The 22,354-nt window shown below is 40.2% G+C and overlaps 2 protein-coding genes across 7 annotated transcripts in view; one reads left to right on the forward strand and one right to left on the reverse strand.

The window, feature by feature from the left end:
* The window catches only part of LOC128732895 (neuroglian), a 127,667-nt gene that overhangs the window by 40,293 nt on the left and 65,020 nt on the right, over window positions 1-22,354 (forward strand). For all 6 annotated transcript variants that reach the window (XM_053826327.1, XM_053826332.1, XM_053826326.1 and 3 more), the window contains exon 4: window positions 5,037-5,163. In XM_053826327.1, the coding sequence (XP_053682302.1) occupies window positions 5,037-5,163 (127 nt within the window). The remainder of the gene's footprint in view (window positions 1-5,036; window positions 5,164-22,354) is intronic.
* LOC128732896 (homeobox protein 5-like) lies at window positions 11,558-12,824 on the reverse strand. The gene has a single exon (XM_053826333.1). The coding sequence runs from the start codon at window positions 12,822-12,824 to the stop codon at window positions 11,607-11,609; it is 1,218 nt and encodes a 405-aa protein (XP_053682308.1). The 3' UTR covers window positions 11,558-11,606.

Here is a 22,354-nt window from a genome sequence, read left to right on the forward strand (position 1 = left end):
CAGCATTGGACAAAAGGTAGGAATCACAACGACAACTTGTTAAGCGTAGCTACCTATAGACCCCCCCTTCCTTTCCACTCTTTCCCCTCCATTCCCAAAAAAGACTTCTTCATCACTTTCCCTTACCGTCCCTTCATCAATTGTAGAACCATCGTTTCGAAAAATATCTCTAACTTGAACAATCAGAAACAGCTACAAGATCAGATATTATCGATGACCTTCGCTATTCAGAAAGACAGAAAAGTGTTTAAATATTTTAAATTTGTAACGTACGCAGCGTTCAATCCCCGAGAGCCGATCCCCAGGAATCTTTTATTCAATTTCAGATCACAGTAAAGCAACTTTATGATCATCATGAAGCAGCCTATTTATCAGATCATCCCAACAATCCGATGTTGGTGATGGTGCTGATTGATAAATAAAACATTCGGCTAACTACAAGCTAGATTCGGTCCGGTACAAACGGGAGAAAATAGGAACGCCGCTAGAAGTCTTCATGGATTTCATGAACAACATTGCGTCTTAGGTGTCGAAAGTTTCTGAGTTATTTGGTCTCGGCTTAAGCGAATTTCCGGCTTCCGAAAACGATAAGCCAACGAGAAAGGAATTCGCAAACGTTTGCAGTTCCGCTCCGAGCAAAACCTAGTCCTCGAAGCAGGCAAAGATGCTCAAGCTATACTGACTCTGCAAGCAGACGGACGACAACTTTTTTATCAACGACTTCAAAAACCTTTGCGACGCAAGTCGGTTGAAGACGGCAGGACGGTAATAACGACAGCAAAAGTCCATGCAATTTTAAAGTTCGTCGTTAAAGCTCTAACGTCGACAGTTGTCATCTTGCGAAGAAGTCTGTTATTAACGCGTTGAACGCGAGGGGAGTTCACGAGCCTCTAGTCGACACATGGACAAGCAAGCAATGTGAGACAAACAATGCCTATAAAAGCATAACTGTCCCATATGGAAAAACATGAAGCGTGAGAAAATGAGATTGAAAGTGGCTGACTGATTTATATGTTGTGCGTCATTATACAAGAATTATTTTACTTTATTCGACAAAAACACCACGTTACACTAGTAATTGAACTATCCACAAAAATTTTGTGGTATTATTTAACACCAATGCAATATTTTTTTTAAAATTTCGAAGATGGGACAGGTATGCTTTTATTTACAAGCGCCAGTTGCTAAATAAAAGCATGTCTGTCCCATATTTTTTTCAATTTTTGCCAGTACATAGTGAAAAATAGTTTCTACGCCAAAGTATGCGCTACAGAAACGCTCCTATAATATGCCAAGATCTCAAGGTCGTGATTAAAGAAGACAAGAAAGCCGTCGCGGTGTTGTACATAAAGTCGTCGATCTTTTTCGAACCAGTAATGCTGGCTTCGTAATCACAAATTATAAATCCTAACCAAGGCTATACCTCGAAGATATTTGAGAAATAATATTCAAAAAGAGCAGCCTTGCTGTTAACAGCAAACTTGATGAAGTTCGAGTTTCGAACTTCAAGTATGTGCTACTGTTGAAAAAACAGCACAAGATATTGTTTTGAAAACTTTTCAATCGAAATAAAACATCACCATAAAGGATATCGTGGAATCAAAACGAAGAGAAAAGCTGCTCTATTAAATACTCTTTTCCCTGACACCGCTGAAGAAAATTGTGCCAGTGAAAGCTTTGCCGATCAAGAAAAGATTGTGGTCGAACATTGAAATGAACTTCGAAACAAACTTACTGTCATATTTCTTTTTTTTGTTAAGTTTTTATCCTATTCAGGTGGAAATTAAAAGAATATTGTTTTATCAAAGCTATAATGCCTTATGGTTGCCTCAGCTGGCAGAAAAAAATGTTTATATGGACAATATTATTATGGGACAGTTATGCTTTTATTTTTCGTATGGGACAGTTCAGGTTTGATATTTTTTGGAAAAATTTTCGAACAAAGTCCGTCTAAATTAAAGTTTTTTAGATAAATTAGGATATAAATAAGCTACTTTCATGCTTTTCTCAAAATCGATAAAATTCCATATGGGACAGTTATGCTTTTATGGGCAGTATGCCTCATAACTAAATTTAGATTTATCCTGTTTATTATTCGTCTCAAAAAACACTCCTCTCACAAAAAAGTTTACGTTAGACCACGACAGAGTCAGAGACAAGTAAAACAGAAAAAAATGAGAATCGCTCGAACAAGGTTGACTTTAAGCCCGTAGCTTGAGGATCCCGAGAAATGCTGCTGTTGAAGAGTATACGTTTGGTGGTAATTTTTAAGCTGTGGATTCGATCCATGGCCGTTTGAAGATAACGCGAATTGCTTTTCCCAGCTGATGGATTAACCAGTAGTCAGTTACGTGTTGGAGGAGCTTCGTATCACCATTGAAGTAGACAATCTATAAGTCTCCTTGGAAACCTGTCTGGATGTGTCTAGCAGTGAGCTCGCGGTGATCATCTACGCTCCAAAAAATCACGCTAGCAGCTAGATAACCCGCAAGCTGCCGAGGACTACGCGCGAATACTGAATGAGGCACTGTCTTCTTCCGAGGAGTTAGGTGCTTCAAACCTCGAAGATGGTTGGGGCAGAATACGCTCGGCCATCGGAGAGGAGGCTACCGCGGCACTAGATATTGAGCCTCGGAGTACACAAAATGATTGGTTTGATGGGGAATGCCAACAAGCGGTGGAGGGGAAAAATGCTTAGAAAAATTATCTAAGTATTGCCATTAGAGAGAACCTGGCCAAATACCGACGAGCTAGGAACCAGTTGACCACAATCCTGAGGAGGAAAAAGCGCCAAAAGGAGGACAGAGATCGTGAAGAATTAGAACAACTATTCCGAGCTAATGACACGCGAAAGTTTTATGAGAAGGTGAACCAAACTCGGAAGGGCTACACACCGAAACCTGACATGTGTAGGGACGAGGGAGGGAATCTAATTACAAACGAGCGCGAGGTGGTCGACAGGTGGAAGCAGTTCTTCGATGAACACCTCAATGGCGAAGTTGCAGAAGGAGGCGGAACGGAAATTAACCTAGGAGCGCCCATGGAAGATAGTAATGTCCTAGCACCTGATCTCCAAGAAGTCACGAGAAATCGGGCTGCTGAAGACCAATAAAACCGCTGGGAAGGACCACCTACCGGCAGAGCTTTATAAACATGGCGGAGAAACGCTAGCAAAGGCTCTACACTGGGTTATTTCGAGGATTTGGGAGGGGGAAAAGCTACCGGAGGAATGGATGGAAGGAGTAGTTTGTCCCATCTACAAAAAGGGTGATCGACTAGACTGCTGCAACTATCGCGGAATTACGCTGGTAAACGCCACCTACAAGGTACTCTCCCAGAACCTGTTACGCCGGTTGTCACCGATAGCACAAGGTTTCGTAGGGAATTATCAGACGGGTTTCACGAGGACTCGCGCAACTGCGGACCAGATTTGTACTATCCGGCAGTTCTTGCAGAAATGTAGGGATTACAACGTGCCCACACATCTCATCTTTATTGATTTCAAAGCAGCATACGATACAGTCGATCGAGACAAGCTATGGCAGATAATGCACGAACACGGTTTTCCGGACAAACTGACGCGACAAAGCTACATTGGATCGAGTGATGTGTTTCGTACGCATCTCTGGGACACTCTTGAGTCCCTTCAAGACGCGACGAGGGTTGAGACAAGGTGACGGTTTATTCTGCATGCTGTTCAACATCGCTCTTGAGGGGGTGATCCGACGTGCGGGCATCGAAATGAGAGGCACGATTTTTACCAAGAGTAGCCAACTTCTAGGCTTTGCAGATGACTTCGATATCATAGCCAGGAACCTTGCGACGGCGGAGGCAATCTACGCCAGACTGAAAGCGGACTCTAGAAGGATCGGGTCAAAAATAAATGCGCCGAAGACCAAATACATGAAAGAAAGACGCTCAAAGGAAACAAACGCGTAACCGTTGACGGCGACGAACTAGAAGTGGTAGATGAGTTCACTAGCAAGGAGGTCCAGCGGGGCATTCAAGCAGGAAATTGCTCTCGCTCTCTAAAGTCAGGAAGTGCGGACACTAGTTATAAATCACCCTTAGGCTTCCTTATGCACCTCGAGCCAGTACCATTTCTAAGACTTACCTTGGCACAAGCCTTCATTGTATGTTGGTAAATGCAGAATTCAGTATAAAGGAAAGATGTAGAGGTGCCTGAGAATATTTAAAACCATGTTAACCCTTTATAAGGCAGTGGCAACTATATTGCCACCAACAATTTTTTTTTATTTTGCCTCTATAATTATATTGATGTCGTTATAGACGCAAAACAAATATTTTTCGTTGGTGGCAATATAATTGCCACGGCCTTATAAAGGGTTAAAGGCATTTAACATCGAATGTGTTAATTGTATTATGATTCGAGCACATTATTACCTGCTTGTCAAAGGGGATTTGGTAAGTTTGCGACTTTAGAGCCTCTGACTGATGGCTAATAAAAATATTTTTCAATGGTACAATTTTGTACATGTCAAGTTATTTTACTAAAACTTGTGATTTTTCATTTTAGAGTAGTTCCAGAGTAGTTAAAGTTGTGGTTGTTACTGTTAGAAAGATCATTATTTGACGTTATTTTTAAATCCCAAATGGCGTCAATATTTTGCACTTCTAAAACATTAACTTTTTTTTTGGAAATGGGATGACTGCAAGCTTTTGAAAACACTTTTGATCATTGGTTGACAATTTAAAATACTTTAAAAAATAAATTTTTCAATTCTTTTTTGAAAGTTATGGTAGTTTCTTAAAAACATACGCTTGGTTTGATATAAAATAAGGATAAGCAGGGAAAGCATAATGTAGTCTACACTATCTTAAGTGTTCGTTTTGCAATCCAACCCAAACTCCTCTCCTTTCGTAATTCGTCAACAGTCTTCGCTGCTCACTTGCAAAAAAATAATTTCCACTCTTCTTAGCATGGTTAGGTTTCCGCAATACTCTCCGTTTTTTCCTAATGAATTAATTACCGCAACTGACGTTTGTTTGTTTTTTTTCGCTTCTCTTATTTACAGTTCATTCACCACCCCGCATCATCAAGCAGCCACCGACGGACGAGATGCTGTTCCAGGTGGCTCAGCCGGGCGAAAACGACAAGCCCTTCATCGTGGAATGCGAAGCGGAAGGCGAACCGACACCACAGTACGTACTACATAGTCGTGAACTTTACAGAAAATCCTTCGCCGCACACGAAAGTTTAGCCGGTGCTTTATTGCCGCAGTATTTTGTACTTGCTTGGTAGAGCTCAAAATTTTGGGTGTCTGAGCACCCAAACACACACCCGACCGACAAAGGCACAGGCTTTGGCTTTCTAATTAAATATAATCCTTCGTCAGCTTAATAGTTCTTTGCGCGTCGACCAGACCAGCAGTAGCAGTAGCAACAGCAGCAGTTCAGGTCCGACCAACATTTCCCGGGCTGTGGAAGTTTAAAGGGCGTGTAGGCAAATTTAATTTTCATTTTATTGATCCCAGTGGCTTTCTCGAAGAGAGAGGGAATTGAGAGGGGGTGGAACGCGGCTTATGTTTTCGTATCATGCCGAGCCAGCGGCTCGGTTGACAGCAGTCAGTACTGCTTGGTGTCGCGCAGAAAGCTGATCGAAATTTAATTTAATTAATGCTGTACCAACATAACAGTATCAGAAGCCGAACCAGCAGTGGTTCCGGCTGTACGCGTGTGGAAACACCTCCGTCGTCTTGCATTTATGCTGGTTCTGAAAATGAAGTGCGACATGCCATAATCTGGGGCTTGTTATTGAAGATTATGAATTGTTCATAATGCGGTTAACAATGTGTCGATTTGATTCGCCGGGGGGAGGATGTTGATGCGTAGATTAAATTACGAAGCAGAAGAAATATGCATATCAAAGTTGCTATACAGTGATTTCAAATAACATTTTTTCCAATTTGCGTAATCAAATAAAAATTGCACAGAACAAAGGGGTAGCTTTTGTAAATATAACTTCGAAACGTCGAAAACTTTGCATTCATTTCGGCTAGAACCAGTCGATTTTGTTCAAGCGAAAGCAATTCTAAAATAATTGGAAAAAATATTTCATTTCCATTTTGCTCCACTTAGTGAATCGATCTCTGCAGGCTGGCAGGCAGGCAGGTTCGTAGTTGTGCTGCTGCAAAAAACTTGTCTGCACCGAACCAGCCGACGATGTATTTCGATGGAAAGCATCAACATAGAGACGAACCGTCTGTCTGGCTGCTGCTGCTGCCGCCAGCCTCATCCCGACGGTTCCGACGGTGGTTTTCCTGGTGGTTGCAGGCTGGCTGGTTCATGATGCCGTAATTTTCATCATTGCGCTTCAACCCTTTGGTATTTCGAGAGCCCTCACTTGTGTGGAGACTGGGTTCGACTGCAACCGAAGGATGAAAATCACGAAGGAAAAACTATTTTCCATTGTTCTTCTGTTTACGGATGGCCGACCAGGCTCCGTCAGCCGACGGTCTGTCTGCCTGTTTTCGAATCGTTTCCGGCGGTTTACCTGATCCGGATTTCATTAGCAGATGGAAATGTGCACTTTAATGATTTCTTGGCTGTCTCCGGAATTACATTTTCAGAACAGTACGAAAGCTCATAAATCATTCATCAGTCCGAGTGAGCAGAACATGAACGACCATGGGAAATGTTTTAAATTAGTCAAGTACTCTGGAACTGAAAGCTGCACTTCAAAAAACTTGAAGTTGAAGGCCATTGCGGTAGTCGGTCGGTAAACCGCATAAGAGGTAGGGTGGATTGTTTTTTTATCAGTGAAATTATGTCGGTTACGACAGGACGCATACGGTGCACAACCGGGAAAAAAACAACAAAAACAACTTACTCTACTGATATTTTATGCGAAACGAAAAACAATGGCAGCGTTGATTGGTGTTTATGACACGTCCGATCCGTCCGACCCGACTGCGGCCAGCCAGCCAGGTGTTGATATTTTTCGCCAGCCAAGCCAGGAAGGAAAAGAATAAAACTTTTGCTCTATTAGGGTTGTTCATTTGGACAGGAATCGCTTGTGTTCGCAGCAATGCATTGGGCTTAGCATCCCTGCGCTGCAGTTGCACCTGATTGCAGGTAGTCGGAACGGTCGAAGCCCAGCGAACATTAGCATTCTACGCCACGTCTGCCAACGAAGTTTCAACCGTCGGTCGGTCGGTCGGTCGGTGAATGGTAACAAATTGCTTCCGAATTGAAGCTCCATGAAGTGGAATGAGATAGACAGGGAGAAAATAATGTTAAAATTCGATGGTAGCCAGCTGGTGCTAGCTGGCTGGCTCGTGTTACTTTTCTCACTTGCTCCGGGCGGGCAGCAGAGAATTTCCGCTGGAATAATGACGTCTGCAGTCCCATTAAGTGCTTTATCGATTAAAGAACCATAAATCAGTAGTTGCAGTATTTCCACTCACAGCAATTCTGAATTGAATTGAACAAATTTGGCAGCTGAAAGCTGCTGCTGCTTTGACGCATTGTCTGTCACCGTTTACGCGTTGAAACGTCAAACGTCACGCTTTCTTCCGTGAGACACTGTTGCGAGGGTTCGGAAGCGGAATTGCGTAAAATTCACAGCATAACAAAAGGAAGGGACGGTCGGTCATATGGGATGCGTGAACCCCTCATGCCACTCGCTTTTTCATATGAATTATGCTCAGCGAGTCGAATTAATTGAACGGGATTAGCAATTCTCTTCGGTGTTACAACAGCAACAACAACCATGAGACTAAATATTTATGGGCACCAGTCATGCCATACCCATTGAAGGGTACGAAACAATACACGCATTGTAGTCTGCGATGGAACCACGGTCGACCGGCTGACTGCTTGCTCTACCACCACTCTACGGCAGTCGAAAAGTAGTGAAAGTTTTAGTGATGGATACTTCTTCCTAAAAGAGTTTTTCCGCTAGCGGCAAAACTTCGATGAAAAATGGTGTAAGTATCGAATTATTCAAAACGAAAAAAAACGCCCTCCCGGCAGAAGAGACAGAGAGACTGAGAGATAGGTATCCTGCGTTCGTAAAACTTTGCCTGTCCAATTTCACCATCAGGCGACCGTCCGGCTTTCTCCGTTTGCGAAGTTCTCACTCCCAATCGATTGTTTACCCTCCGGTGGTCATCAATAACCACCAACCTTTATTGGACGGCCATTGTTTGCACGGTTCTTACCGAAATGAGGGTAACTTGAAAATAAATATCATTCCATTGCGATCCGATCGAAAACCGAACCGAACCGAAGGGGACTGTTAACAAACTATGTACGCTGGAGATTGTATCTTATGTGATCATGTGGCGTTGGCTTGTATAGCAGAATTCTCTATCCTCCCACCAAATATACTATATTAACAATATAGTTCACTTCGCAAAATCTCATATATAACCGAAAAGACGCAAAAGTAACACCCTCTAGCGGATAAAAAGGTGACTAAAAGCTTTTTGTAACAAACATTTTTAAGCGTGCAACCAATGCATAGGTAAAAGGTGCGGTAGATTGAATATGCTATCTCTAACCCTATGACGTCATTCTTCTAAATTGTAACATTAGATATAAAAATTAATTGTGAATACTAGAAACTATCCAGCTTTCACGAACCATAATATCGGACGTGTACGTAATAGTTGAACAACATTTTTGACATTTCAGTAGCGTACACTAAAAACAATTAATTTATTATTGTCATAATTTTTCATTCATGCTCTGTTGTATTAACCCTTGACGTTTGTTATCAGGATTGAAAAAATCGGATTCATGAAAATGTAGGGAACAAATCAGACTACTTTTGCTGATTGAAGGTTTGCGACAAAACTTTGCCCACGTATCCATTTGCCTAAAGATATAATAAAATAGGAACATAACTGGAAAACGAACACAGGAGGGAGTTTCTTTTAAACTAGAACATCCAGAAACTGCACAGTATATGCGACCCATTTCACAAATTTAGCACTTGAACAATAATAAAACTAACCGTATTAATTTGTTATACGAAAAATTGACAAAAGTCTTGGTTTTAGCGATCCAACCAAATGTTTAAATTGTAGCAACGTTTTTATTTTAAACCGTCTAGTAAATAAGTTTTCACTTAATACGCGGCTACGAAAATAAGGTGCTGCCACCAGTAAAAGTTTAGTCTTCAAAACAAGCAAGGCCAGGAAATCATTAAAGAGTATGAGGAACGGAAAGATTTTTGACAATAATTCTTCATTTACACTCACATATCTCAATAGAGTTAACAAAACGGCGAATGCCGCAGGTGTAAACAAAACGTGTGTTATTATTTGCTTTACGAGCCTACTATATTACCTGACTCACCGCGAATATGCGTTGTGTTCGTGGGATCGTGTTGGTTCGAAAGGTTTCGAGAAATATCGCCCTTGTATCGTAAATATCGTTAATTTTGATCACTAAAAATAACGTACTTAAACGTTATATTTCAAGTGCCAGTAGTACGCAATAATTGTATTGTGAAACTGAATTGTTATTTATGCAACTTTTTACAAATTAAATGCAATAACAAAAGCACAACTTATAAAAAATCGTTTGTTATCGATATTAACTGCATATGCGTTATAATCGAATAAAACGTATGGTTACGTTTTTTTTTTCAATAATACGCATATTCGCAGTGAGTCAGGCAAAACAGTAGCAAAATCGAGGGATCGGACACTCAGCACATAGTGCCGCGGCACTGCAGAGATATCAAGCGGCACACCTCTAAAGCCTTATAAAAATAACATTTATAGGGCTTTACACACCTCCGGTTCAATTTTACATATGAAATGGGAGCACTGCCAGTTGTCAAAATCATCTCGCACGGTTGCCAGATCTGTCAGATTATAACAAATTTATCAAATCTTGCAGTTCGGCACTTTCGGTACAGCATCGGCACAGTTCGGCTCGTTTCAAGTCGCCTAACATAAAAACGGCTGTGCCGAGTGACAACGCCTTAAGCAAAATCAACTCTCAAATGGTTTTTTACGCTTGCGGCATTCGCCCTATTGTTGATTCTATCTTCATATGCGCAATTCCATGAGTGTAAAAGGGATGATGGAGAATTGAATTGAAGATAGAACCAGCAAACCAGAGAATGTGGCAAACGTGAACAAACCGAGCGAGAGCTGATTTTCTTATACTGGTCCAGCAGAAAATAACTCATCCGTTTGGGTTACATTTGTGACATTCGCTCTTTTGTTAATTCTATCTAGAAATGGCTAAACTCTATACTGAAAATTGAGTTGTTTCCGAAAGACGTGTTCAATTTACGGTGTACTTTGGTAACCTTTTATGCCGCAATGGCGCTAGTAGTCGTGTCTTCAGGATTATAGAGGAGTGAACTATATTGTTAATATAGTATATTTGCTCCCACGGAGGTGGATTTTGCAACATGAGAACACTAAGTCATTTTTTGGTTTTGTTTCGCACTTTATATATAGACTATGATTTTTAAATCAACACCACATTTTCTGCTTAGCCTAACTCAATCTTAAATAATGCTGGCATTTGTTTTGGTTTCCTTCTTCTGCTTTTCCAACTAGAGATAATAAACCTTTGAAGATATACGCACTTTTAAGGTTGTAACTACTAGTTGCGTTTCGTTTATTTTGTGTTGTTTGTAAGGACGCCCACATCCACTCGGTACAAAACGACGTTATGTACAGACTACCTTAAATCTACTAACTTTACCAACTATTATACAAGTTTACCACCTATCAGAAGAGCTTATCAAAGTTTTGTTTTCATCTTTGTTTTTTTTGTCGTGGCGAAACCTCCGTTTTCCCGTTTTGTTACATGTAAATGTTGCTAAGCTTTTTACTTTACACTAAATTTACTGGTTCAAGGCGCATTCATCTCCTGTTTTATGTTTTCGTATAACTGTTTTTTTGTTTGTTTTCGAAATCGGATTGAGTTCCGGTATAAATCGGCGTCCGGCAGCTTATGGGTTTTTAGTAAATATATGTTGTGTCTAGCCCACACTCCCAATCGCCCAGCGGGCGTGTTGTTGGCGTTTTATCTCTAACATACAAGATCCAAAACTATATTTTTAAAAGCAAGCACTCTTGTAACTTACAAAAAGCCCTAAGATAAATATTTCTCAAGAGATTGCATGTATGCTAAACACAATTTACTCACAATCGGAATGTATTTTCATGCGAAACCATACAGCAGCGACTATGTATGGTGAGGGTCTTCTTCAACTGCTGCGCTCTTCGGTATGTGAATGATTTTATGTTTAGATTTTCCAAAAAAAAAAAACATGTTATTTGTGCTGGCTTTAAAACAGTGCTAAAATGGTAACTAGACGGTCCCAGTGACGAACGTCACTGGCCGGGAAGTACAATCTAAAAAGAAAAATAACCGCTTTACTGGCACTAAAAGAGGAAGGGACGTAAAATAATGGTTTTGTTTAAAAACCTAATACTAAAACTAAAACTATATCTGAACTGTGGCAACCACACGCAACCCATATAATACAAAGTAGAAACGAAGTTTCTTCCGCGCCACACTCGAGATACGACCTAGACCTAAAAAACCATTGGCACCCGGCTGTTGCTGCTGCTGCCCCTATTGCTACTGGCCCCGCCTAGTAAAGGGCATCATTTCTCCTTCAGCAGTTGGTTGAGGAAATCTATCTCACCCTGCAGCTGCTTGATGGCGTTGTTCTGGTTCTTGACGATCTTACGGCAGGCGAACAGTTCCTTCAGCGTTTGCTCGTACTTTTCCTTGTAGTTGATCGCCCCGTTCAGCGCCGCCGCCGCCGAGTGGTGACCGTTGCTGTGGCTGTGGTTGACCGCCGGTGTCACGGTAAGTTCGGCTTTCAGCGATGCGGGAATAACCGCGGCCGCCGCCTTGACGGCCTTCATCTGCTGCAGCTGCTTGTAGGCGGCCAGTTCCTTTTCCACCGCACTCTGCAGGCCCGACTCGTACTCGGAGGAATCTCCTCCGTCCATGTCCACGTAGTTGATTCCGTACCCCCGTTCATCCTCGAGCTTTTCCTGTGCGGCAGCAGCTGCTAGTTTGCCGCTGCTGGTATTGTTATTATTGTTGTTGCTGCTGATGTGGTTGTTGTTGTTGTTATTGTTGTTGTTGTTTGAGTTGGGTTTTTGCTTCAGCGAGGCCAGCAGCGATCGTGTCTGCTGCTGGTTCGGTACCTGCTGTCGATGTTGGAGCTGTAGGGCTGCAGCAAACGCTTTCCGCTGTTGCTCTTTCAGCTGCTGGCGTTGAATCAGTCCGGCTAGCGCGCCGCTCACGGCAGCATGGTTGTTGCTGGTGCTGGTACTAAGGTTGAGGGCGGCGGGGAGTGATCTTCGCTGCTTGGCAACCGGCTGCTGTGCTGAAGGCGGCGACGACAGCGGTCGCTTCGTTGACATTGGCATGACGAGTGGTGACTCGCTGTCGTTGTTGTTGTTGTGGTGGTTGGGTGGCGAATTATTGCCACCGATACTACCACCACCACCACCAACAGCCAGCCCCAGTCCTATTCCGCTAATACTGTAGCGATTCTTTGGTTCTTTACTGGCTGGATACTGTGTCGGCACTGAACCTTTTTTCAGCCCTTGACTGAAAAGATTTGGATTGTTGAAATCGCTCGGCTGAAAGTGATCGGAGCAGATTCGAGAACTCTTGTACAGGTACTCGGGGCCATTTTCGGCATATTTCTTCCACAGCTCGGGCCGGTTGCAGAATTCGACCCACTGCTTGCACATATCAGGATCTCGAGGAAATCGAAAATACGATCTGGTGTTGGTCTGATTCAGCAATTGCCTGTTACGGCAACCCATTACCAGACAATGACTTCCGGACATCTTTCCCATCGTCGTGCTGTCTCCTTTATATTGTTATTTCGTAAGCACTTTAGCAACTAACTACCTATCGGTCTAACGCGATATTGGGAAAAACCAGCTCAAACTCCAAGGAATTTACGATGACACAGTTCTAGGTTCACACAATCGCTCTTCCTAATCTTTGTCGTCCGTCCACGACCAGCACACCACACTGACACACACTGAACCGTATGGCACACAAAATGTTGATGATATTCTTTCTTCTCGGCCGGACCAATCGAGAGGTAATTTTTTTTTCTACTGCGGCTGTTCCGTATGCTACCGACCGACCGACCGACCCAACTCACACACTGCCGACACTCACGTCGTCGTAGGCCCCGTGGGCAGGGATGCCACATATAATTCTGTGTTTTTTGATGAAAAAATCTGACAATCTGTACGGCGAGGAAAAATATCTGTGCAAAAATCTGTCCAATGCAAAACAATGAGAGTGAAAGAGATAGAGAGTCATTTTGCTGGCTATTTTCGCCTCTTTCACTCTCATGTAAAAGCTCAAAAACCTGTTTAATCTGTGTAATTTGGCGAAAATCTGTATTCTGTGCATACAGATTCTGTACAGGCGATTTCTTTCAAATATCTGTTAAACACAGAATAATCTGTGCATGTGGCAACCCTGCCCGTGGGATATAGCTTCGCACAAAACCTACACCAATCGGGTACCTAAAGCAGAACTGCCTGCCTGACTGACTGACTGATACCGAACGACGGGGCCACCACCGTCAGCAGCGTTGCTGGCTGAGATGTGCGCGAATCAAGGACCTTTCGGGGTGTGTAGATAGACTGGTGTATATGCGCGCGCGGATTGGCACTCGTTGCTTAAATGCGTCTTTACTCGACCTGCTGCTGACACGGACTGTGTAAGTGTATACTATCTAATAATTTCTCTAACACTTAATTGAAATATGCTGTATGGTTTACAACGTTTCGGCATCTAGACGCTTTTTTGGCCATTCTGGGCCTGATTTGGGATTAATTCTTTTTTTTTGCCATTTCCAGCCGTTTGAAGCGTTTTCGGGCGATTTTATGTTTAATTCGGAACCATTTTTAACGTATTTTAAAGTATAGGATCAAAATAATTTTTATTTTGATTTAAAGGCGTTTCCCGGCAATTTTGAGCGTAATTTGGGATCATGCTTATTTTGACCATTTCTGGTTTTTTGGCTATCTCAGATTTAATTTGGGATTAGTTTTTATTTTGACGTTCCAAATTCAATTTAAATCCAAATCAAATTCGGTCTGGAACCAATTCGTATCTAAATACAATTCTAATCCGATCCAATATCCAAATTCAATCCAATTCAAACCCACATCCAAAACCAATTAAATCCAATTCTACTTAACTCCACTTCCAAGTTCAATCCAAAACATATTTTAATCCAAATCCTGTTCAAATTTCAATCTAGTTTGAATCCAAATGCAATCCGATTTAAATCCAATCCTAATCTAATCCAAATCCAATCCAACTCAAACCCACTTCAAAATGCAATCAAAAACCAATTCAAAATTAACATCCTAAATCCATTGAAATACAATCAAAATCAGACCCAAATCCAATCTATCCGCAAGTCAATCAAAGTTTAAACTACAGCAAATCCAAATCTGATTTAATTCCAATCCTAATTCAATCTAAAACTACAATCCAATGCAAATCCAATCTAAATCCAATTGAGGTCCAATCCAAACATAATCCAACACACATAATCGTCCAACTCCAATTTGCATTGCTTTCGGATTGGAGTGGATTTGACTTGGATTTAATTTGAATTGGATTCGAATTGGATTAGGATTGGAAGTTAACTAGATTTGGATTGGATATTGATTGGCTTTGAATAAGATTGCTTCTGAAGGAAAGAAATGGCCTAAAACACTTTCGAAGTCTTAAACTGACCAAGAATAAAAATAATTGGGTTAAGTTAGCCGGAAACTGTTCCTAAGGTAGGAAATAGACAAAAAAAATGCAAAAACGAATGTAAAAAAATGTCCAAAATAAAAATGATTCCGAAGTAAGCAAAAAAATGAGCCGAAAATGCTACTGAAGGCCAGAAACGACCAAAAAACATTCTTGAAGGTCGAAAATTACCAAAATAAAAATGATCCCGAATTAAGCCGAATAATGCTTCTCAAGGCCAGAAAAAAACCGCAATAAGAACGATCTCGAATCAAGCATAGAATGGTCGAAAATTGCTCCTGAAGACCAGAAACAACAAAAAAAAATGGTTTTGATGATCAAAATAATAATGGTCTCGAATTATGCTTCCAAAGACCAGAAATAGTCAAAACAAAAATATGGCCAAAAAACGGACAAAATAAGACTGCTCCCAAACTAAGCGTAAAATTGCAGGAGAACACCACTGAAGGGATTTGGATTCGATTTTGATGTGGATTTGAGTTGTAATGAATTCAAATTTGGATAGGATTTGGATGAGATTTGTATTGAGCTTGGATGGGAATCGGGTTGGAATTGGCATCGTTTTGGATTGGAATTAAACTAGATTTTGATTAGCTTTGGGTTGGCTTGAACTTGTATTGGATAAAAATGGGACTTGGATCATATTTCAATTGGATTTGGACGGAAAGGATGTGGATTTGAGTTAGATTGGACTTTGATTGTATTCAAATTGGATTTGAATTGGACGCAGATTGGATTGAAGTTAGATGTTAATTTGATTTTAATTGGAACTTGTTGTGGATTTGAGTTGAATTGACTTTACATTGCATTAAGAGTACATTCGAATTGGAGTGGATTTGAATTGGATTAAGATTAACAATTAGGATTGGAATTAAATTAGATTTGGATCAGATTTAGATTGCAATTTGACTGGCTTTGGATAAGATTGGACACGGAACGGATTTTGAATGGATTTAAATTGAACTAGGATCGAAAGACTGGACTTGGAACGGATTGGGAATAGATTAAATTGAACTAGAATCGGATTCAAATTGTCTTTGGATTGTATTTAAATTGAACTTGGATTGAATTTAATTTGGAATTGATTTTGGTGTGGATTTGGGTTTAATCGGATTAGGATTATATTCGGATTGGATTTGGCATTCGGATTGGAGTGGATTTATCTTGGATTTAATTTGAATTGGATTCGAATTGGATTAGGATTGGAATTTAATTAGATTTGGATTGGATTTTGATTGGCTTTGAATAAGATTAGACTTGGAACAGATTTTGAATTGATCTTGGATCGGATACAAATGGTATTTTCTTTTCCCTGTGTGGACTTATCACTGCGACCAATATCTTTGATCTATTGTGATATTGTTCTATTGAGTGAACGATATGCTTATTGAGTTTTATGCGTGCTCGTGTGTAATTGGGTTTCCCTTCTTTTAATGCTTTCTCTACTTTACCCACCTCATTCCACATGACAGCGCTGTTCCCAATTATAGCCATCCCTGGTGCAGGTAACCGGTGCATTTAACTGTAAGAGTTCTTTTTGCGCTATCAATAGGCCTTATCGTGATAATATAGAATTCAGCATGAAGGAAGGGTGATGAGGAGCCTAACAATACACCCATGCAAAAGTCACTTTGACATCGAATGGCCTGATTCCACTAAGATTCGAACCCGCGACAATTCGCTTGTCAAAGCAGAATCGACAACCTTGCGGCTACAGAGCCCCCTTCCAAATTGTATTTAAATTGTATTTAAATTGAACTTAGATAAGATTTATATTGGATTTAACATTGGATGTGGATTTAGTTGGGTTGGATTAGGATTATATTCGATTTAAATTTGGATTGGATTTTAATTGAACTTGAATTGATATAAGCTGGAGTGTGGTTCAATCTGAGTTGAATTTCGATTAGATTTGAATGACATTTGTATCGAATTTGAATTGGACTTGGGAACATCATCGTGCTAAGTCGAATCTAAATCCTATTTAAATTCGATACAAATGTCATACAAATCCAATCGAAATTCAATTCAAATCGAACCCCACTCCAGCTCAAATCAATTCAAAGTCAATTAAAATCCAAACTAAATCCAATCCGAATACAATCCTAATCCGATTAAACCCAAATCCACATAAAAATCAATTCCAAATTAAATTCAATCCAAGTTCAATTTAAATGCAATCCAAATACAATTTGAATCCGATTCTAGTTCAATACAAATCTATTCCCAATCCGTTCCGTGTCCAATCTTATCCAAAGCCAGTCAAAATGTAATCTAAATGTGATCCAAACCCAATTTAATTTTAACCCTAATTCTTAATCTTAATCCAATTCAAATCAACTCCAACCCCGAATGCTCTCCTAATGTAATGCAAAAACAATCCAACTCAAATCCACAACAAGATTCAATCAAAATCAAAATGCAATTAAAATTTAACTTCAATCCGACTCAAACCAACATCTAACTTCAATCCAATCTGCGTCCAATTCAAATCCAATTTGAATACAATCAAAGTCCAATCTAACTCAAATCCACATCCTTTCCGTCCAAATCCAATCTTTTCCAAACTAAATCGAAGTTCAATTTAAATTCAATTCAAATCCAATTGATATATGATCCAGGTCCAATTATTATACAATCCAAGTTCAATCTAACCCAAGTTCAATCCAACCCAAAGCTAATCAAAATCTAGTTTAATTCCAATCCAAAACGAAGCCAATTTCAACCCGATTCCCATCCAAGCTCAATAAAAATCTCATCCAAATCCTATCCAAATTTAAATTCATTACAACTCAAATCCACATTAAAATCGAATCCAAATCCCTTCAGTGGTGTTCTCCTGCAATTTTACGCTTAGTTTGGGAGCAGTCTTAATTTGGCTATTGTTAACCGTTGTTGGCCATATTTTTGTTTTGACCATTTCTAGTCTTTGGAAGCATAATTCGAAACCATTTTTATTTTGGCCATCAAAAGCATTTTTTGATCGTTTCTGGCATTTTTCGACCATTTTATGCTTGGTTTGAGATCATTATTATTGTGGCCTTTAGAAATGTTATTCGGCTTAATTCAGGATCATTTTTATTTTGATAATTTTTACCTTTTTGGTCATTTCTGGCCCCCAGAAGTATTTTCGACCCATTTTTTGTTTAATCCGGCATCATTCATATTCTGGAGATTTTTGACCATCGTTTTTGGCCCGCGAACAGCGAAGTCGTCGATAAACAAAAGTTAAGTCTTAGAAAGACGTTTGGGCTTTTTTGGCGTTTTTGGCTATTTCCTACATTAGGAACGTTTTCCGGCGACTTTGAACTCAACTAATGATTAACGAATCATTTCTTGCCCTCAGGAGTATTTTGCGGTAATTTCATACTTAATTTCGGGTCATTTTTATTTTGGTAATTTTGACTTTCAAACGCATTTTTCTATCATTTTTTGTATTCTCCATTTCTGGCCTTCAGAAACGTTTTTATTCATACTTTTGTTTTAGCCTTCAGAAGCCTTTTTTGACCTTTCTTTTTTTTAGCAATTTCTGGCCGTCGAAAGCGTGTTTCGATTATTTTATGATTCACTCAGGAGCGTTGTTTGGCCGATTCTGGTTTTCGGAGGTATTCTCTTCAGTGACTTTCAGCTTACTTCGGAATCATTTTAATTATTACCATAAGACTGGACTGGAAGCATTTTCAAAAACATTTTTTGGTCATTTCTTCTGTTCAATTTGGTCATTTTAGGCTGAACAAAGATATAGAATAGATTCAAAGAAAATCATGGGAGTCCTCTTTTTTTGACGCCATCGACCACGAAATACTTTTACTGTCTTTTACTTTACTGTCATGGGATTCGCGGAACGGCGAAAGATCTGGTCAAAGCTTTCCTAAATAGAAGATCTCAGTACGTACGGGTTGATGACACTTTGACTGTACCTCCAACTTTAATTGACGGCGTGCCGCAGGGCAGTAACTTAGGACCGTTAATGTTCCTGCGGTACATTACCGTTCTAAGTTACTCTTGCGTGGAAAACCAAGGACACCGTCCGTTTACTACATTACAAATTACGAAGGTTTATTTCTGGCCTTCAAAAACGTTTTTGGGTATTTTGTTTTATTTTGGCTATTCCTAGCCTACCGAAGTATTTTTCGAACACTTATTTGGCAATTTCTAGCGTTTTTCGGACATTTTTTTCTATTTCGTCCATTTTTTTTATCTACAGAAGCGATTTCTTTTGTTTCTGCAGCATTTCTGTACATATTTTTTTGTTTTTTGGCAATTTTTGGCATTCAGGAGCTTTTTGGGTCATATTTTGTTTAGAGCTATTTTTCGGCAATCGGAAGCGTTTTTTGGAGACTTTGAACTAACTATTAGATCCATGTTTTATTTTAGTTATTTCTTTTCTTCAGCTGCATTTTTAACCATTTTTTGTAGCGTGTATTTTGCCGTTTTTCGGTCAATGTTTTTTTTTTGTTTTCGATATTTTGGTCTTCAGAAACATTTTTGGCCTTTTTGCTGAATTCTGAGAATTCTGCTCAAATCTCGACTCAATTCTGAGCCATTTTGCTTAATGTGAGAAAAAATTTATATTGTTTATTTCTGACTTATACAAGCTTTTTTCGGCGATTTTGAGTTTTTTTTTTGATAATTTTCCGCCTTTGGTAGTTTAATTTTGGATCATGGTCTCAATTCGGGTTATTTTTTATTTTGGCTGTTTCTAACCTTTAGAAACATTTTACAGCATTTTAGAATTGCAAAAAATTGAAAATACACTCAAGTCGCTTTTTACGCAAAGGATACAAATCGCGTAAAAACAGCGTAAATTCCGAAATTCGCGTAAAAAAACCGCGTAAGTTCCGAAATTCGCGCAAAAAACCGTGTAAATCGTAAAAATAGTCGTGTAAAAAAACGCGTAAAGAGCGACTTCAGTGTATTATTTTTTTCATGTTTTAGTATTGAAAGGTTTTTATATACTTGACCAGTTAATTGTCGTAGCATTCATAGCTGAGGAAGTATGCTTTAAAAACGCCCGAAACGTTGAGCAATTTATAAAACTGCAAATCTTGTACAAAGTTATGTTTTAGATAGCGGTCGATACCCAAATATCGTTTTCTTACATCATACATATTGGTAAACTCTCTCAGCATTAACTGCATCTGTACTTTTCGATCATTGGTACCGCTGTTGTGCTATTCCTGAACACTCCCTTACTCTTTCTATTAGCACCATCAAACCATCTCGCTGTACACATTAGAACGTTCCGGTGCGTACACCACCATACACGCCACGGATCACGTGTATTCCTTCCGAAATTAGGGAATCGCATTACCAACGGAAAAGCCAGCTCATCAAAACGCCGGACACCCAATTAGTGCCAGAGAGAGAGAGAGGATATGCCAATGCAGCAGGCAATTCCTTCGGGGGTTTCGCATTTCCCATCATAGACGAAGCTCATCTACCACAAACTGTGAGAAATTGTCCCGATTGTTTTGTTTGTTTACCTTATGGCCTGTCATTCCCATATGCCGGTAACAAACAGTATACTTCCACCAGCCAGTCAGCCAGCCCACATGATCCCTTACGCTTGATTGCTTCCACAGACGGCGAATAACCATTTCGCCACTCGACACCCGCAGTTCCAATCGTCCGTCATTATGTATCCTCTGCCACAAACAAAGCCGACCATTTTCAAGCGCGCACACACACACGCACGTAGGGAAAGGCAAATTTTTGTGAAGTGTCATTACGTTCTGGTTCGGTTTTCTGCAGTTATAAACTCCGAAAAAGGGATCTATATGAACAATGGGTTAGGGATCGATTACCAACTACCACTAAAGTCGAAAACCGCACCAAAATAGAAGGAGCAATTAATTTTCCGAAAAGGACAATCAAACACGCGCCAGTCGGCTGGTCGTCGTCGCAGTTTAGTGGTTTCCCATTAGGGTCCCTTGGTGAATGAATTTAACCAAACATTCGTTTGGTTTGTTCACCAAGCAAAAATCTGTCATAGAATTTTGGTGACCTAAATACAATTTCCGAATTACGGGAAATTCAATCCGGCTGCCATTTAGTTAGTTAGTACAGGCGAAGCAGTTGGGGTCGAATTTCTGCTTAACCAGACCGAAGGAGAAACTTCAGTTTGGACCATTGTTTGCAGTCGTCATAATGTGTTCTAATTTCATGGAACGCTTCCTATCAGATGTCGGCCGTAAAATGAGCGTTCGTAGGTTCTCCGAAGAGCACCGCTCTGCTGTCTTTAAACACCCGTGTCGATCATATTTCACCAACCGACTGGGCGGTGTTGTGGTGCGACGCTGATAAGGTTGTCAGCTCCACTACTGGCTGCTGTCAGTCGACCCCCTAAGCTCTACGACGAATAAGTCCGTAATAGGAAACGCTACCTTGTTTATAGCGCGCATTTCCAAGATGATTTGAAGGCACTTGCCATTTCCATTGGCGTGTGTTTGTTTTCGATTGCAGCACAGTACCCCAACCAAGTGCCGCGCAGGTCAGTCCTGGAGGGCGCGCCGCGAACGATAAACAAAACGTGCCCTCCTTAAGGCGGCTTAAAATACGAGCTGAAGGTAGAAAGAGCCGATGTGGAAATAAAGTGATTCACTTTATTGTGAGTCATTTCTGCTGGTTTGCCTTGTTGTGTTGTTCCCTGCGAGAATGCAAACCAAACCCGAACCCCACCGGTTTCGATGCTTCTGCTGATGAAGACGGTGACTTATGGAATATTTAGATTAGAAAGTGTAAAAATAAGATCCCTGTGCAGCTAGACTATTTTCGGATTTCGATTCGTGGTGCTTTCCTACGTTACACTTGTTTCGGCTCTCGAAAGCGGGAATTTGCTCCCCAACATACGATTGTTTGTATTATGTTGGACTCCTCTCGTACGCAGTGCGATTGCAAAGAAGGAAAATGACGATGATGATGTTGATGATGATGATGTGGTAATTTGTTTACAACACAATTTTTCCATTAGCACGTCGAAATCTTGTGATTCAATTTGGGTTAGTCTTGAGTGATATAGCTTAACACTCTAATGAGTGCTTGGTGGGCTATATGTAAAGTATTAATTGTTTTGTCCTCATGACCATACACTAAGGGCATAGAATCCATGAAACCTATGGTAGCACAATATGCTTTTATTTTTTGGTTATAGCTTCTTGAAAAGCCAAGAAAGCACTTAAAAGACACAGGTTTCCACTTTCGCTCGACCTTTGTGGATGTGTAAAAGTGTAAAGAAACGAATAATAACCATCATTTCTTTTATTTTCTTTGAACAGAAGCAATTTAAAAGATTTTTATGCTGTGAATTCTTTGTCATTTAAGTCTAATAAAATAAATAATTTTTTTGAATATACAGGTTGAAAACTGCTCCCGAACCTAATTAAATTATGGAGTGATTCTTATATAGTACTTACCCCTGTGGCGCATTTTGGTAATTCTTCAGATCTCTGGACGTCATCTTGAATTCATAATTACGAATTGAGCAAACCTCGTTTTTACCTGTTTACTCCCAAATTAGGCCATTGCAAATCGTTTTAAAACTTTTTGTCACCCCCCCTTAGAAATTGGCTTGAAACATCGGGGGGCAAAA

The sequence above is a fragment of the Sabethes cyaneus genome, chromosome 1, assembly GCF_943734655.1.
Source record: "Sabethes cyaneus chromosome 1, idSabCyanKW18_F2, whole genome shotgun sequence".
Lineage (NCBI taxonomy): Eukaryota > Metazoa > Arthropoda > Insecta > Diptera > Culicidae > Sabethes > Sabethes cyaneus.